We start from the raw sequence: 17508 nt of genomic DNA on the forward strand, positions 1-17508 counted from the left end.
ACCAAATAAGCTTTTTGGCAGCTGTCCATACAAAAATGGTATGTAAATATTCAAACAGCTGTAACTTTTGAGTGAATTTTCTAATCAATTTGGTGTCTTGGGCAAAGTTGTAGGTAATGTTGAGGACTATTGAGAAAAAAATAGGTACACGGAAAAAAAATTTGCAGATTTTTTAATCAAATTTTTTTTTCACTAAAGCTCAATTTCCCAAAATACGTATTTTTTGATTTTCGAGATTTTTTGATATGTTTTAGGGGACAAAAATCCGCAACTTTTGAGCCATAGAGAAACATGGTCAAAAAATCTGCCGCCGAGTTATGAATTTTTGAAAAAATAGTATTTTTTGGAATTTTTTAAATCAAGACTAACATTTTAAAAGGGCCAAACATTGAATATTACGCCTATTTAAAATGCTAGTCTTGATTTAAAAAATATTTTTTTTGAAAAGATCGAAAAATTTCACGAGTGTTTCATGCATTAACATTGAAAATCGGACCATTAGTTGCTGAGATATCGTCATTAGAAAATGGTGGTTTGTTTTGGTGAGACTTAGAAAACTTCAATTTTCGTGTTTCTTTTTCTTAAAGCGGCTCTATCTCAGCAACCCGAGGTCCAATCTTCAATGTCTCTTAGACAATTTTATAGCAAATTTTTTGAACTTTTCTAAAAAAATATTTTTAGAAATGGTCACTCATGGTCACTATTTTTAAAAATTGAAAAACTGCAAATATTTCGCTAAAATCAAACTTTCGGTGGCGTTATCTTGAAAACGGAGCCCTTTATCAAAAAATCTGTAAAGTACTTTTCGATTGCAAATTCAATTTTGCATTAACAAATAATGTCAAATTTGTTTTTGCATGAAACATCAATTTTTTTTTAAATCACTATTTTTTTGCAGTTTTTTTGACCATGTTTCTCTATGGCTAAAAAATTGGGGCTTTTTGTCCCCTAAAACATATCAAAAAATCTCGAAAATCAAAAAATACGTATTTTGGGAAATTGAGTTTTAGTAAAAAAAAAATTGATTAGAAAATCTGCAAAAAAAAATTCCGTGTACCTATTTTTTTTCTCAAAAGTCCTCAACAATACCTACAACTTTGCCGAAGATACCAAATTGATCAGAAAATTATCTCAAAAGTTACAGCTGTTTGAATATTTACATACCATTTTTGTATGGACAGCTGCCAAAATTGTATGGAGACTTGTATGGGTGAACCAATGACACAAAATAGCTTATTTGGTCATAGGGAAGGCCAAAGTTTGAGCCAAATAAAAAAATACAAATAAAATCCATTTCCGGTTTTGGTAGAGAATTGCTCATGTAGGATTTTTTTTCATTTTCGAATAATTTTCGAATTTTTCGAACAATTTAATTGTGGGTTACCTTAGGCCGTTGCAAATATTTTTTGAAGTTTATGTCCCTCGCCTCTGACCAAAGTCGAAGGGGGCAAAAAAATAAAAAAGTTTAAAAATTTAATTTACGAGCCATGGTTTCAACATTTGAATGAAAAAAGTGTTTTAAAATGCATTATACACCTGTCCAGTTGTTTTGCAATCATTAGTTTCCAAAATATCTAAGTATTGACGAAAATTTTATTTGTCGCAAAAAAAAAAGTTTTTGCGGTTCTGCGCATTGGAACTCCATAAAAATACAAAATATTTTTAATCCAGCCCAAACATGCTAAATATGATTATCAATGCAGAAAAATGCATTTTAGATTGTTTTCAGTTGATATAACTTCTGTTTTTATTGAAATTTAAAAGTTTTATGAAAAAAAATTTTTTTTGCCCCTTGATTTTTCGGACAAATTTTGAAGGGGGGGCGACATAAACTTTGAAAAATATTTGCAACGGCCTTAACTATTCAAAAAAAAATTAAATGTTACAAAATTGCAAACAATATAATCATTGTGTACAAATTCGATTAAACGTATTTCTAATCTAAAAGGAGTTAAAAATAAACTAACTAACCACTGTTATTTCCCGTTACTCAACTGTTAACAATTGAGCGACTTAACCAGAGTGGTAATTTTTCATGAAAATTAAAACATTTTGGAAATAGGGGGGGGGGGGGGAGGGGGAGGCGTTGTTATCAGGAAGAATTTCCCAAAAAAAATCATAGGAATTGGTTGCGCAAAACCATGCTGGCAAAATTTGAGCATCGTTGTATGGAAGTAGCTTTAGTTATTTGCAAAACTAAAAACAATTGTGTTTTCATTGGACTTTCAATATGATTTTTGGGCAAGGTAAAAAGCATTTATTTAGGCTTTTTTTGCAAGCGGCTACGAGATGGAATTAGTGTATCCCGGACTATGTTTTTACGCACGATTTTTCAATTGTTTTGTTCTAGCTGCTTCGTGAACTAAATCTAGCAGAAAATCGCTTTTTCAGATAAAGATTTTTGATCATTTTTACAACTTTTTGCCTGAAAAGTAGTGTGACACGAAAAATTAAAAATTGTGGGAAAATCTCAAGAGATACCCCCTGGCTTGATTCTTTAGGCAATAATAAGTATTAGTGCCAATTTTTAGCCAAATCGGTTAAGGTTAAAGGGTCGCTTTTTATCGTTGATGTTAATATGGGGAAAATCGCAAAAATGTATACAGAAAAATATCGTTTCTGTGTTTTTCTGCCAGGTGGCGCTGGTTTCGCCCAAAATTCTACAATTGTGATATTCTTGTAGGAAGTTTAATTTCCTACAACTTTGTCGAAGCGTGCAAGAAGATCCGAGTTGATCCTGATGAGTTATTAGCAATGCGATGAAAAAAAATCGGCTTATATATTTACTTGAAAGTATATGAGGGGTGTATAAGAAGTATATAAGAAAATACTTTTTTCAAAAAAGATCACCAAAAATCAGGATCAACTCGGATCATTTTGCACCCTTCGGAAAAGTTAAATTTCCTACAAGAATTTCACACATGGACAATTTTGGGCGAGAACAACGCTACCTGGCAGTAAAATGCTGAAACGATGTTTTTCTGCATACATTTTATGCGATTTTCGCCACATAAACATCAACGATAAAAAGCGACCCTTAAACCTCAATCGATTTGGCTTAAAATCTGCAAAGATACTTAGATTTTGCCTAAGGAATCAAGTCAGAGAGTATCTCTGACGTCGTTTTTTTTTTGTATTGTCATCCTGATAAACAGCTGGCATGGGATTTTACTTGTAAATAGTTTTGCATAAAAGGTTTATTTGTACTCATTATTATTTTTTCCCAACATAAATAAATAAATTGAGGTTAGAATATTCCAAAAAGCAAACTTTTTTTTTAATATTTTCAAGTATAAAAGTTGGCCACACAACTTAATTCATCCCTGCTTCAATTACATTTCCCACCCCGAAGCTCCGTGATCCCTCTTCTACAAAGTTCGAAGAATCGGACGAACAACCGGCAAACAACCACGCCGCCGCCGCCGCCAGCCGAGCTGTTATCTCATCCCAATGAGCTCCGCCATGGGTGGCGGCAAGGGTGGCCAAGAGATGATTATTCCGACAAGGGACTGGGATAAGGTTTTTCAGCGCGCGCACACAGAGTATTTCCACGCTCTCGTGGAAGTTCTTGCACTCTCTTTCTCTCCAGAGCATAGGCACAGATTTTGATATCAAAATGAATCAATGAAAATTCGGTTGAAACGTGAGAGTGCGCGAGCGTAGAGAGGTGGAGAGAAAATGTGCGTGATAAAACGATAACAGAGAGCATGGAAAAGCACTTAGACAGATGTGCAATTTTCCACAAACACTCACACTGATGTTTTTCGAAACGGACGCTTTCGGAAGGTATAGGAAAATGTGGTTGATGTTGTTTGTTCGAAATTCGAAGAATAGACATAGTCAGTGACGTGCCCAGGGTCCACGTTGTTAGGCCGAATTAGGAAAACCGAAGCTTTAAATAAATTAATACGATTTAAGTTTACTTCCAATTTCAGATAATAACGATTTTTCTCTAAAAATATAATTTTAAAACAACAATTACCTCGTTGGAATTTATAATGTTTGCCTTTTTATAAGTTTCTTTTTGACAAAAAAGTGTCTTATTTTGAGAATCTCTTTTTGAGTCATGAAACATGGGCTATGGTAGCTGACTGACGTATGGCGTCGCGGTTTCATCAAGCTTTTGAAGCATGCTAAGAAAATTTTATGCATTTTGGCGATTATCCCGTATTAGAGTTAACTAAACTAATTCCTCATAAAGGAATTATAAAAACTGATAAAATTATGGCCGTTTCATATCGAAAGGTCATACATAATTTTGAGGTCAAAAACTCTTCACGATCGTTAAAATTTAATTCTTGACAATTTTCATAGTAACTAATTTGCAATTGACTTCTCATAGCGAACTCTTGAAACATTTATCGATACATTAACTCCCTCTCATTTAAATGCTTTCAAATGCATGGATACATGAGACCCCACCCCACACACACAGAAAATCGCGAATCCATCGAGGAAGGGAACGCGCCCAAATGGGCAAGTTAATTGCTCAATTAGATCCCCAAACCCCCCAACGAGCGTTTAATTGAATAGCACGCGCGCGCGGACAAAACCCCAGCCCAATCGAATCACCATTTCAACTTTGACGCGTCGCTCTCTGTCTCTGTGGTGTGTGTGTGTGCGTGTGGTCTATTAATTTATCGAATAAATATTCAAAAGCTATATAATATGAATAGATTAAGGTGGCGCCGGAGGGAGAAGGGTGAAACAGAACCGTTTAAAGGATAAAACCACCCACCCAGGCCACATCTATCGTCCCTCGTGAGGATAATAATGAACTTTACACACCAAAAAATAATCATGTAATTTTATGTCTTTTTGATGCACATAACTGGAGCGTCTGATTTGACACAATATTACATCAGATTTGGAAATTACATGAACCTAACGAGACACCCATATGAGCGTTGAATTTTACGCTAATTGAATAAGAGATGATGTAATTTTAAGTTGATGTAATTTTGCTAAATTCAAAAGAAATTCGCTGGGGTTTTTAGGTTAGAAAATTGAAAAGAGTCACTTTTAGTTTGTTTTTTTTTTTAATTTTACGACTAGAAACGCTACATTTAAATTTAGAATTTGATAATTTTCTTCGCTTGTTTCAAGAAACACTTGCACTGGATCAAGAAGTTACCGAAAATACAAAGTTAACTTGATTTAAACACTGATTCACTGAAAACGCCTTTCCACGTTCCGTCTCGGAAGAACCATCCGCAGATTGCTCTTGGCGGCCTCTTATTATCCAAGCTGGGCACCGAGAACGCAACTACTTCTGGGGGGATCGTTTTGTTAAAAATCTCAAGCCGGTTCCGGATCCAGCCGGATGATGATTGGCGATGCAATTTAACCTAGAAAAACAAACACTTTTTCATTCAACTGCTGTTAATCAAGGAAAAATTCAGCTAACCTGATTGACCATCCGTGAAGTAAGCTGCGGAACAACGAACGCCCGTTTCGTGGAAAATTGGGTAGTCTCTAGTCCTGCTGGATGCTACCGTGGACGAATAGTTGGCGTAAGCATAACTCAATCCATCTTTGTCCGTACGGCGGCTGACGGTGTTCCGTGTCCGTGAGTCGGAACCGTCATCATTGGGACTAAGACCGTCCTTTCCAAAAGGTGAAGAAGTCACGAAGACGACGATGAAATCCCACTCCTCTTCCGATTCATGTTTCGGAAGATGTCTCAGAACGTTCTGAGGCAGGTTCCAGTCAGACAACCGGAACATAGGCCTGCCGGAAGAGTTCTTTCGGTCCTCCAAGCTGCTGTTTATGATGATTTCGAAATTTTACGAAATGCATCAGGGAAAATCCGTCCGTTTTATTTTTCGCATCCTGAAACAGAAACAAACAACAACCAATAAGCAACAATTATAAAATTAATTGAGAACTATGTTTATCTTACCTTTGAGTGTGATTTTGTTGCTTCAGTTGGCAGGTACTTGCCAGATCTGCCCTAATTTACGGGAATTGTAGCACCGGCCGAGCTGTTCCGACCGTTCCGACAGCAACTTGTCTCGCGATTCAACATGGCTGACATTTCGAGTGGCTCGCTACACTGTTAGATGAACTGACGTGAAATTCAGTTGAAGTACACTTAAAATTACATCAAAATACACGCTCCAGCTATGTGCATCATAAGAGACGTAAAATTAAGTTTAAAGAAATGGATTCTTACGGCTTTGATTATTTTATGTTCAGCTTTGATATTTTAGCCGAAAACTGGCGATGTACGTGAAACCAGTCATAATTTTACATCACATTATTGATTAAATGAATTCATTTTACATTAGATTTATCTTTACGTTATGTGTGGAATTCATATTTTTTTAGTGTGTGCAGATATCGAACACTTCGATGATGATGATGATGTGGAGAATATGGTGTTGGTAGGCACTAGTCAATAGCTTTATTACCACGTATTAGACTATCGAGCCCCAATCGGAGGACGACCATTTATCGAGTTGTTTTGTTTGACTTCCGTTGTGGGTCCCCCGTAACTTCCTGGCAATTTGCTGGAATCGGTTTATTTGACTTGTGAAATAAATTGGCAATATGCGACGATAATAATCTGCCTGTAAAATGGTTAGTAATAGAGCAGGTCTCTGGAAAAACGATCATATTAATTATTTGAGATAAACCAATGCAAATTTTATTCATAGATTCCCCCCTCCCCCTTTAAATTTTATCCTTGTTTTTGTATTTTACAACAAATAGGCTATTTAAATATTATCACTTTTATTGATTATTTAAATCTCTATCACAAAAAGATGAATATCTCACAAAAACATAAAGCTTTTTTTCCGAAAAATTCAAACAAAACATTGCTGTTTTTTAAAGAATTTTGAGAATTAGGCTTAGCATTAGAAATATTATTGAAAAAGAAATTGACGTTTAAGAAAAACTAAAGAAAAAATATGAATTGATTCAAAATGGCCTTCAACCATACTGGACTCCGTAGATAGTTGTTCAAAGTACCTTGAGAAGCGTCGTTCAACAAATTTTTAAGAGTTTTCACAGTTATTCAACCAAATTTTAAAAATGTTGCAAAAAGGATTAATTTATTACTTACTAAGTGACATGATTTGTAAATTGAAAAATGAGTTTGTTTCGAAAGATGGACTTCAATTTTGGAATCTTGAAACAATGTTCACATAAAATAAGTTTCTCAATAAAAGTGTTATTTGTTATTGAAATATCCTTAAATTTCCATTTATTTTAAGTATAACAAATGAGTGGTTCTCTATGATTTCGCAAATCAAATTTATTTTGTATTTTTCAATTTGGATGAAACTTTGTCCATGCATCCCTATGTCAAAAGAAGTCATTTTTCATCATTAGTTTTTTCCATACAAGTCTCTATACAATTTTGGGGGCTGAAAATCAACGACTGTAAAAACTATTAATCAACTATACCAGAAATCGTCACCATTTAGGGTGATTAGGGTGATTTTGAAAATCTAACTTTTCAGGAATATTTTTGGGCATTCTTCTGTCTTGTAAAAAGTTGTTGGGCCCGTCAATCCAAGCAACTTTCTCGAAGACAACAAAATTTTATCTCGCAATCTACGCCTTCTACGATCAAATTTTGAGAAAGCGTCTGAGCAAACCTTCAAAAATGAGTTTTTTGAACGTAGAAATTCAGGGTTGAGTTTTAGAGAAGACAGGAAATTCCCACAAATAATTCTAAAAAGTTAAATTTTCAAAATCACCCTAATCGTGAATCACCCTAATTTTGAATCAAACCAAAATTTGCCCTTTTTCATTTGCAAAAACTTTTCTCAAGACATCAAAGGTCCAAAATAAACCAGTTTTCGGAAAATCCATTTTCCACTTCATTTTACGATCGGACCACTGTGCATTGCATGATTTTTTATGCTCACCAAATCATCTTCGTTCATCTGGGTTGTCATACAAAATAGGTATTTAAATGTGTAGTTTTGTGAAATTTTCTGATCTCTTCAATAAAAATAATTTCAAATAATTCAATAAAAATAATTACAAATAAGAAAATGTTGATGAAAGTCATTATTTTAAAATAATAAAAGTGTCATGATTTTCTCAATGAACATAATTTTAAATCGGAAAACGGAATGCATTTTTGGATTCTTTGGGCAATTTTCCGCTAGAAGAAGGTTTAATAAGTTTTTAAATAATAAATAATATGTGTTTTTGAAACAAAATGAATAAAAATCTCAAAATTTATTGGCAATTTCAGTTGAATAAATTTGATGTAAAATGTGAAAACTTGTGATTCGTGCTTCGAATTCAGTAAAAAATGTCATATAAATCGATAATTTTATAAACAAAACTATTTTTAACAAATTTCCGGCAGACTTTTTAACAAATTTACCTGAAATTTATATGTATTTTGTTAAAAAGCTTATAAACTTAGTTAACAAAATATAAACATTGATTTTTCAGCTACTTGAGTGATGGTACCTTTAACGTACAAATAAAGTTTGAACAACTTAAATATGATTTTAACAAGAAAAATAATAACTATCAAAGACACCCCGGAATTTAAACTGAGAATTTTCAACGCAACTATTTTTCAAATTTGATTTAGCTTTAAAAATAATATTTTTGATTTTTTTGTCCAGGTGTTTTTAAATTCATATCTGGAGTTTTTTTAAAAAACGGTCCAATAAACAAAATTTTCAGTTTTTGCTTTTTGGGTGTTTTTCAATACCCCTGACTCAATGCGGTTTCAAAAACACCCAAAAAGCTAAAACTGGAAATTTTGTTTATTGGACCTTTAAAAAAAAAAAAACTCCAGATATTTCCTAAATCAGATTTTGCTAATTGTTGAATGCTTGGACGGACAATGTTAATGCAAACAAAAAAAACAAAAATCAAAAACTGCGAAAATATTGGCAAAATTTTAGAGAACGACACAAATTTGCTATTTAATTTGATATGTTTATTTATGTAGGAAAATTGCTTTGACGGCAACAAAAAAAAATGCATTAAAAAAAACATTTTCAAATGAGGTTTGAGCACCTATGAAAAACAAATTCTCCCAGAGAATTGGTTTAAAGGCTTGATACGAGCCCCTTACTAAAAATGATGGACCAACATTAGACTAGTTTTGACCGATTTTCGGAACCAGACTGCGGACCCAATATAATTCATAGTCATCATTAAATAAATGTGTTTCGTCTGTCGGGCGGCAGTTAACGATATTATATCACGATTTGCCGAATAACATTAATAAAAGCATGATTCACTTCCCGTCGGCTTGCAAACCTTGCCAAAGGATAATCATTTCGCAAGGTCCGGATGAAAATGCCATCACAACCATGCCCCGAGGACCCGCTACGCATAAATCATCAAATTTATTGATTAGATGTCCACATAATGTCGTCCAACAAAAAAAAGTGGATCTATTTCTCAAGAGAAGGCGGAAAAAAACTCCGTCAAAATATAATGTCCTCCGAAAAGTGTGCCAATGTGTTTTTTGGGTTTTCTATGGCGAGTTTTTGCGATAGCATTTTGGGAATAAAAACAATAAGCCGTCAACAGTGCTAGACGAACTGGGGCTGACATGGGGCTGACGGGCCAGTTGAGAAATGGAGGGCCAGCCTTCGGATTGATAAATGACAATATCTGCTGGGTGAGTGTGTGGATATTTTATGATTCGAGCGAAACTCCTTCCTTCACTGGCAAGGCCATTTTTGGGTCATCTGTTTTTTCTTAGAGAGTTTTTATGAAATTTGGCAAATTGTAATTTTTTGACGTAAATTGACGAAAAATTTTGGGTTATCCTTCTTTGCTTAAGACATTTCAACTGACCAAAATCTATAAGTTGCCTCTTCATTTTAGATACTTGGAATCCTGCTACTAACTGTTTCAAGCAATGACATTGCCATTTTCGGCCTGACGCCAACTGACGCAATACAGGCAAAGTATGCTACAAAGTCCATAGACAAAAAGTGAAAACCATCATAAATCAACGATGGGGAGTAAAATTACGATGCCAAAGTCAAACCGGTCGAGTGTTGTTTTTAAAGCGCACAGATATATTTTTTGCCTCCTGAACTGCTTTGGCATTTCGGAAAGTTTCTAGTTTGTTGTCAGTAGTGAGCAAAATTTGCCTCAAGCAACATGGGCCGAAGAAAAAACAAGCAAAAATGAAAAACGGTCCAGATAGAGTAAACATTTGCCCTTCTAAAACCACCGCAGGTCGTTGTCTGATGTTTGGAAAATGAGCTGAACCGAAAAAAAACCCTCAGTTTTGTTTAGGTCATAGTGGGGATCCCCGGTGCGTTGTTTTCTTTATGCTGATGAACTGTGGAGAAACGGTCCTACCGGTTATGGGAACATTAGCATTTTTCGCAAAATTGTTTGTGTGAGTGTAAAAGGAGGGGGTAAATGAGTGCCGTTACAGTTTGTTATAATAAACAGTGAAGCTTAATTTGTAGATACTTTGCTTAACCCGGGCATGGTCTTCGGGTCTATAGGACCCAGTAGCACTATAAAAGTAATTGTAACTTTTGACCAAAAACACCTAGAGATCTGAAATTTTGTGACTTTGTGTATCTTACTAAGACACACATTCTGGCCAAAAATGAACTTCCGGTGGCCACCGGAAGCGCCCACCAAAAAAAAACTGACACCAATGGTATTCCGGGTCTATAGGACCCAGAAATGTTTTCAGCTGCCAAAATTCGAGATTGTAACCAATTTTGGATGTCTTGACCGTAAATGAAAGGCTAGGATGTCTACTTTCTGAATCCGACCGGCAGAACCGGTTTTGGACACCGTGGCCACCGGGAACCTGCTATAACCGAAAAAAGTCCTTTTTGAGGCCCCTACTTTGAGGACCTGTATCTCCGAAACGATTGCACATAGCAGGTTGCTTCCGGTTGCATTCGACAGATACTAACCTGAATTTTAAGCCCCAGAAAAAATAATTGGTCCATAGTGGCCACCGGTTCCGGTAACCCGGAACTTCCGGAAAACTTGATTTTTGCAGTTTTTGACATAAAACCGTCACACAGACCAGTATTTTGAAACGGATTATTTTGCAAATCATTGCAGAAGGATACTACATACTACCCTTGACTGTTTGGTATCGGTTCTGGCCAACTCTGGCCAAACCGGAACCGGTTCCAGGGTACCACTAAAACGGTTCCAATAATTGTCACGCTAGAAACCCGTCATGTTGCATATCAAACTTCATGAAATTGCATGTTATGACCATCTGAGGTCATGCCGATGTCCTCTGACCCATCCTGGTCACTCCGGAACCAGTTACCGGTGGCCACTGGGGGACACTATCGGAATATGCAATGAACCCTATCATCCGACGTGTCAAACTTCATGAAATTGAAAGTTATGACCATCTGAGGTCATGCCAATGTCCTCTGACCCATCCTGGTCACTCCGGAACCGGTTACCGGTGGCCACTGGGGGACACTATCGGAATATGCAATGAACCCTATCATCCGACGTATCAAACTTCATGAAATTGAAAGTTATGACCATCTGAGGTCATGCCAATGTTCTCTGCCCCATCCTGGTCACTCCGGAACCGGTTACCGGTGGCCACTGGGGAACACTATCGGAATATGCAATGAACCCTATCATCCGACGTGTCAAACTTCATGAAATTGCAAGTTATGACCATCTGAGGTCATGCCGATGTCCTCTGACCCAACCTGGTCACTCCGGAACCGGTTACCGGTTGCCACTGGGGGATACTATCGGAATATGCATAAACCCTATCATCCGACGTGTCAAACTTCATGAAATTGAAAGTTATGACCATCTGAGGTCATGCCGATGTCCCCTGACCCATCCTGGTCACTCCGGAACCGGTCACCGGTGGCCACTGAGGGATACTATCGGAATATGCATAAACCCTATCATCCGACGTGTCAAACTTCATGAAATTGAAAGTTATGACCATCTGAGGTCATGCCAATGTTCTCTGCCCCATCCTGGTCACTCCGGAACCGGTTACCGGTGGCCACTGGGGAACACTATCGGAATATGCAATGAACCCTATCATCCGACGTGTCAAACTTCATGAAATTGCAAGTTATGACCATCTGAGGTCATGCCGATGTCCTCTGACCCAACCTGGTCACTCCGGAACCGGTTACCGGTTGCCACTGGGGGATACTATCGGAATATGCATAAACCCTATCATCCGACGTGTCAAACTTCATGAAATTGAAAGTTATGACCATCTGAGGTCATGCCGATGTCTTCTGACCAAACCTGGTCACTCCGGAACCGGTCACCGGTGGCCACTGAGGGATACTTTCGGAATATGCATAAACCCTATCATCCGACGTGTCAAACTTCATGAAATTGAAAGTTATGACCATCTGAGGTCATGCCGATGTCCCCTGACCCATCCTGGTCACTCCGGAACCGGTCACCGGTGGCCACTGAGGGACACTATCGGAATATGCAATGAACCCTATCATCCGACGTATCAAACTTCATGAAATTGCAAGTTATGACCATCTGAGGTCATGCCGATGTCTTATTACCTAACCTGATCACTCCGGAACCGGTCGCCGGTGGCCACTTGGGGACACTATCGGAATATGCAATGAACCCTGTCATCCGACGTATCAAACATCATGAAATTGAACATTCTTACCATCTGAGGTCATGCTTACGTCCTTTGAACTTATCTGGTCACTCCAGAATCGGTTACCGTTGGCCACTTGGTGACACTCTCTGAGTATGTAGTAAACCCTATCATCCGACGTATCAAACTTCATGAAATTGAAAGTTATGACCATCTGAGGTCATGCCGATGTCCTCTGACCCAACCTGGTCACTCCGGAACCGGTTACCGGTTGCCACTGGGGGATACTATCGGAATATGCATAAACCCTATCATCCGACGTGTCAAACTTCATGAAATTGAAAGTTATGACCATCTGAGGTCATGCCGATGTCTTATTACCTAACCTGATCACTCCGGAACCGGTCGCCGGTGGCCACTTGGGGACACTATCGGAATATGCAATGAACCCTGTCATCCGACGTATCAAACATCATGAAATCGAACATTCTTACCATCTGAGGTCATGCTTACGTCCTTTGAACTTATCTGGTCACTCCAGAATCGGTTACCGTTGGCCACTTGGTGACACTCTCTGAGTATGTAGTAAACCCTATCGTCCGACATATCAAACTTCATGAGGCCGTCTTTCTCTCAAACCGAGTGTTGCCGAGATTTGGGTGCAGAAACTCTTTCATCTAACCTTTGATTTTGATATTTTAGAAATTATAGACACGCAAAAATCGGTATTTTCTCGGATAGCTAAGCTGCACTATTGGCGTTAAAATCCTCTAAATGCGAATCCAAACATGTTTGGAACTTGCTACTCGGAATGTTGTTTTGGGTACCAGGATATTGCGGTATTGAAGGCATTGAAATGGCTGATGAACTTGCCAGACTAGGCTTATCAAACATATTCGTGGATCCCGAGCCGTTCCTTGGAATCTCAAAACGTGCCGTGAAGCAAGAAATAACTAATTCGTCGCTTGTGTGCTATCTATCTCCTATCTTTTTACAGCAGACGTTTACAAGATAGCACAAGTGACGAATTGAGGACAATCGCAAATTGCTTCAATCTGGGGCGAGATGCGTGGATTGAGACAAACGTAAACATTTATCACTCCAAGTCCTTCAATTACCAAGAAACATCTTGGCTTAAACCATAGGGAACTACAAATACTCGCAGGGCTTCTAACAGGACATTGTCCTGATATATATCACCTGCACCAAATCGGCATGGGGCCTAACAACCTCTGTCGTTTTTGTTTAACTGAGCTAGAAAGCTCGGCACATTTACTCTGCCGGATAAATGGATAAACAATGTCGGCAAAATAACCTCTCGTCTACCGATCCCATGGATACGAGTAATTTGTAGTATGGACTGTAACCAGGGTACATTACAAAAGATAGCCTTCTTAGGTGGTCGCACAAATGCACAATGTGAAAAAAAGTTTAATATTGATAGCCAGATTAAAAACTATAGTAATGAGAAAATGGTGAAAGATTTTGTGTCAAAAATATGTGAAATATTACATCAGGATTTGGGTATTTTTTATCAGTTTCTGGTGAATTTTCATTAGGTTCACATTTTTACACATTTTTTAGGTAAAATTACTCAAAAAAGTGGTTATCCAAATTTTCAACATTCCAAAATTCACATATTTTTTGCTGTGCGATATAGAAGGATACAGATGTTGGCATAACCTGGGATAGTAATAATTTTCAATTCTATGAAGTTTGATATGTCGGATGATAGGGTTCTAGCATATTCCACAAGTGTCCCCAAGTGGCCATCGTAAACCGATTCCGAAGTGACCAGATAAGTTCAAAGGACGTTAGCATGACCTCAGATGGTAAGAATGTTCAATTTCATGAAGTTTGACACGTCGGATGATAGGGTTTATTGCATATTCCGATAGTGTCCCCCAGTGGCCACCGGTAACCGGTTCCGGAGTGACCATGATGGGTCAGGGGACATCGGCATGACCTCAGATGGTCATAGATTTCAATTTCTGGAAATTTTATACGTCGGATGATAGGGTTCATTGGATATTCCGATAGTGTCCCCCAGTGACCACCGGTAACCGATTCTGGAGTGACCAGGTTGGGTCAGGGGACATCGGCATGACCTCAGATGGTCATAACTTTCAATTTCATGAAGTTTGATACGTCGGATGATAGGGTTCATTGCATATTCCGATAGTGTCCCTCAGTGGCCACCGTTGACCGGTTCCGGAGTGACCAGGTTAGGTCAGAGGACATCGTCATGACCTCAGATGGTCATAACTTTCAATTTCATGAAGTTTGATACGTCGGATGATAGGGTTTATGCATATTCCGATAGTGTCCCCCAGTGGCCACCGGTAACCGGTTCCGGAGTGACCAGGTTTGGTCAGAAGACATCGGCATGATCTCAGATGGTCATAACTTTCAATTTCATGAAGTTTGATACGTCGGATGATAGGGTTCATTGCATATTCCGATAGTATCCCCCAGTGGCAACCGGTAACCGGTTCCGGAGTGACCAGGTTGGGTCAGAGGACATCGGCATGACCTCAGATGATCATAACATGCAATTTCATGAAGTTTGATACGTCGGATGATAGGGTTCATTGCATATTCCGATAGTGTCCCCCAGTGGCCACCGGTAACCGGTTCCGGAGTGACCAGGATGGGTCAGAGGACATTGGCATGACCTCAGATGGTCATAACTTTCAATTTCATGAAGTTTGATACGTCGGATGATAGGGTTCATTGCATATTCCGATAGTGTCCCCCAGTGGCCACCGGTAACCGGTTCCGGAGTGACCAGGATGGGTCAGAGGACATCGGCATGACCTCAGATGGTCATAACATGCAATTTCATGAAGTTTGATATGCAACATGACGGGTTTCTAGCGTGACAATTATTGGAACCGTTTTAGTGGTACCCTGGAACCGGTTCCGGTTTGGCCAGAGTTGGCCAGAACCGATACCAAACAGTCAAGGGTAGTATGTAGTATCCTTCTGCAATGATTTGCAAAATAATCCGTTTCAAAATACTGGTCTGTGTGACGGTTTTATGTCAAAAACTGCAAAAATCAAGTTTTCCGGAAGTTCCGGGTTACCGGAACCGGTGGCCACTATGGACCAATTATTTTTTCTGGGGCTTAAAATTCAGGTTAGTATCTGTCGAATGCAACCGGAAGCAACCTGCTATGTGCAATCGTTTCGGAGATACAGGTCCTCAAAGTAGGGGCCTAAAAAAGGACTTTTTTCGGTTATAGCAGGTTCCCGGTGGCCACGGTGTCCAAAACCGGTTCTGCCGGTCGGATTCAGAAAGTAGACATCCTAGCCTTTCATTTGCGGTCAAGACATCCAAAATCGGTTACAATCTCGAATTTTGGCAGCTGAAAACATTTCTGGGTCCTATAGACCCGGAATACCATTCGTGTATGTAGAAAACGAAGACCATGGCCAGGTTAATAGTTCTCAAGTGCGAAATGAATTTGAGATACGACTGCTTACTTCAAGTGCAGCAATCTTAATGAGATTTCAGAATTAACAAAAATTTGTGATATTTCCGCAGATTTTTCGCGATTTTTGAATTTTGAATTTTTTATTTGAGTAGAAGTTTGGCCATACAAACCCTACGTCAGAAATTGTAATTGTGTATCCATAGTTTTTCCATACAAGTCTCCATAAAATTTTGAGAGGTGGCATACAAAATGGGTACGTAAATTTATGAAAATCTGTATATTTAGATGGAATTTTCAAACGATTTGGTGCCTCGGAGAAAGTTGTTGATAAAAATAAGAAGTATACAGAAAATTTAGTTGCATTCTTAATAAAATATTTAATTTCTTTCAGGTATCGAAATATGAACACTTAGATTTAAAACAAATATATCAAATGAAGAATTCTACCATCTATTAGCAGACCTTTTCAAAAGTTATACTCGATTTAAATGTTTTAATCTGTTTTTATTGAAAAGATCAGAATATTTCACAAAATTTTCATAGTTTTACATTGAAAATTGAATCAATAGTTTCCGAGATACCGTCAGATACTAATTGTCCAATTTTCAAAGTTTCAGAGAAAAGTTTGTAGGACATTTTCCCAGCTTTTCAAAAAAAATTTCAATGGTTAAAAACTTTCTTCATTAAGTATTAAAGTATTAAAATTTCCGTAAATTATAACCTAAAAGTGACTATAACTTCCAAACGGTGCACTTCATCATAAAAAAGTTGAATAAAAAAATCAGTTAAATATTTCAAAAAGTCCTAATTATTAAAAAAAGCAAATAATAATTGATTTGCGAAATCTGAGAGAACTACCTAAGAAATTCATTCTTTTTTGGATTTTCGGAAAAAGGCTTTTGACCACAAGAATTAAAGTATTCAAAAAACTGATAAGAAATTTGACTTAATAATAACTAGAGAAGTTTGGATGTCTCCATAAATCTAGCTATTTTTTTTGTAACTATTTGTATGGCTTAAACTTTGTGGGGACTATAACCATAGAAGCTATTTCGCATCATAGCACAATTGTTCAGATCGAAAATTTTAGTAGAAATTGGATTGCTTATGATCGCCCAACTTTTAAAAGAGAAATCTTTATAAATATTGCACCCTACACGGAGAAAAAAAAGTTCCCAAAATCGTGAACAAGCGTTCATGAAATTGGGAACCACGAACAAAGTGTTCAAATTCCATGGTACGTTTTTGAAAATCGTACCATGACATTTGAACACTTTGTTCGTGGTTCTAAATTTCATGTACGCTTGTTCAAGATTTTTGAACTCTTTTTACTCGGTGTAATTGTGCACTTATACAGCAATTCCCCACGAAAATAGCATGGAAAAAAACAAAAGTGCTCGGATCGGGCTCAAAAATTTTCTGGGGGTTCAAAAGTTGCGTCTTTTAAATACGAAAATTTTGGTACCGAAACATGTATAGGTCATCGCTGAAATTTTAAAGTTATCGCAGTTTTAGTGAAAAAAG

The 17508-nt window shown here is 37.5% G+C and overlaps 1 protein-coding gene across 2 annotated transcripts; it reads right to left on the reverse strand.

The window, feature by feature from the left end:
- Positions 1 to 4797: 4797 nt before the first annotated feature.
- LOC120412850 (uncharacterized) lies at positions 4798 to 6275 on the reverse strand. 2 transcript variants are annotated; one of them, XR_005604868.2, is made up of 3 exons: positions 5903 to 6275; positions 5408 to 5832; positions 4798 to 5348 (listed from the first exon to the last, which is right to left on the reverse strand). XR_005604868.2 is itself a non-coding variant. In XM_039573474.2 (2 exons), exons 1-2 carry the CDS (start codon positions 5724 to 5726, stop codon positions 5344 to 5346), a joined length of 324 nt encoding a protein of 107 aa, XP_039429408.1. In that variant the 5' UTR covers positions 5727 to 6275; the 3' UTR covers positions 4798 to 5343. The 2 variants fall into 2 exon arrangements, 1 of the variants encoding a protein (XP_039429408.1); XM_039573474.2 differs by having other exon boundaries at positions 5408 to 6275.
- Positions 6276 to 17508: the final 11233 nt, after the last annotated feature.

This window comes from Culex pipiens, chromosome 2 (assembly GCF_016801865.2).
Source record: "Culex pipiens pallens isolate TS chromosome 2, TS_CPP_V2, whole genome shotgun sequence".
In the NCBI taxonomy this organism is placed as follows: domain Eukaryota; kingdom Metazoa; phylum Arthropoda; class Insecta; order Diptera; family Culicidae; genus Culex; species Culex pipiens.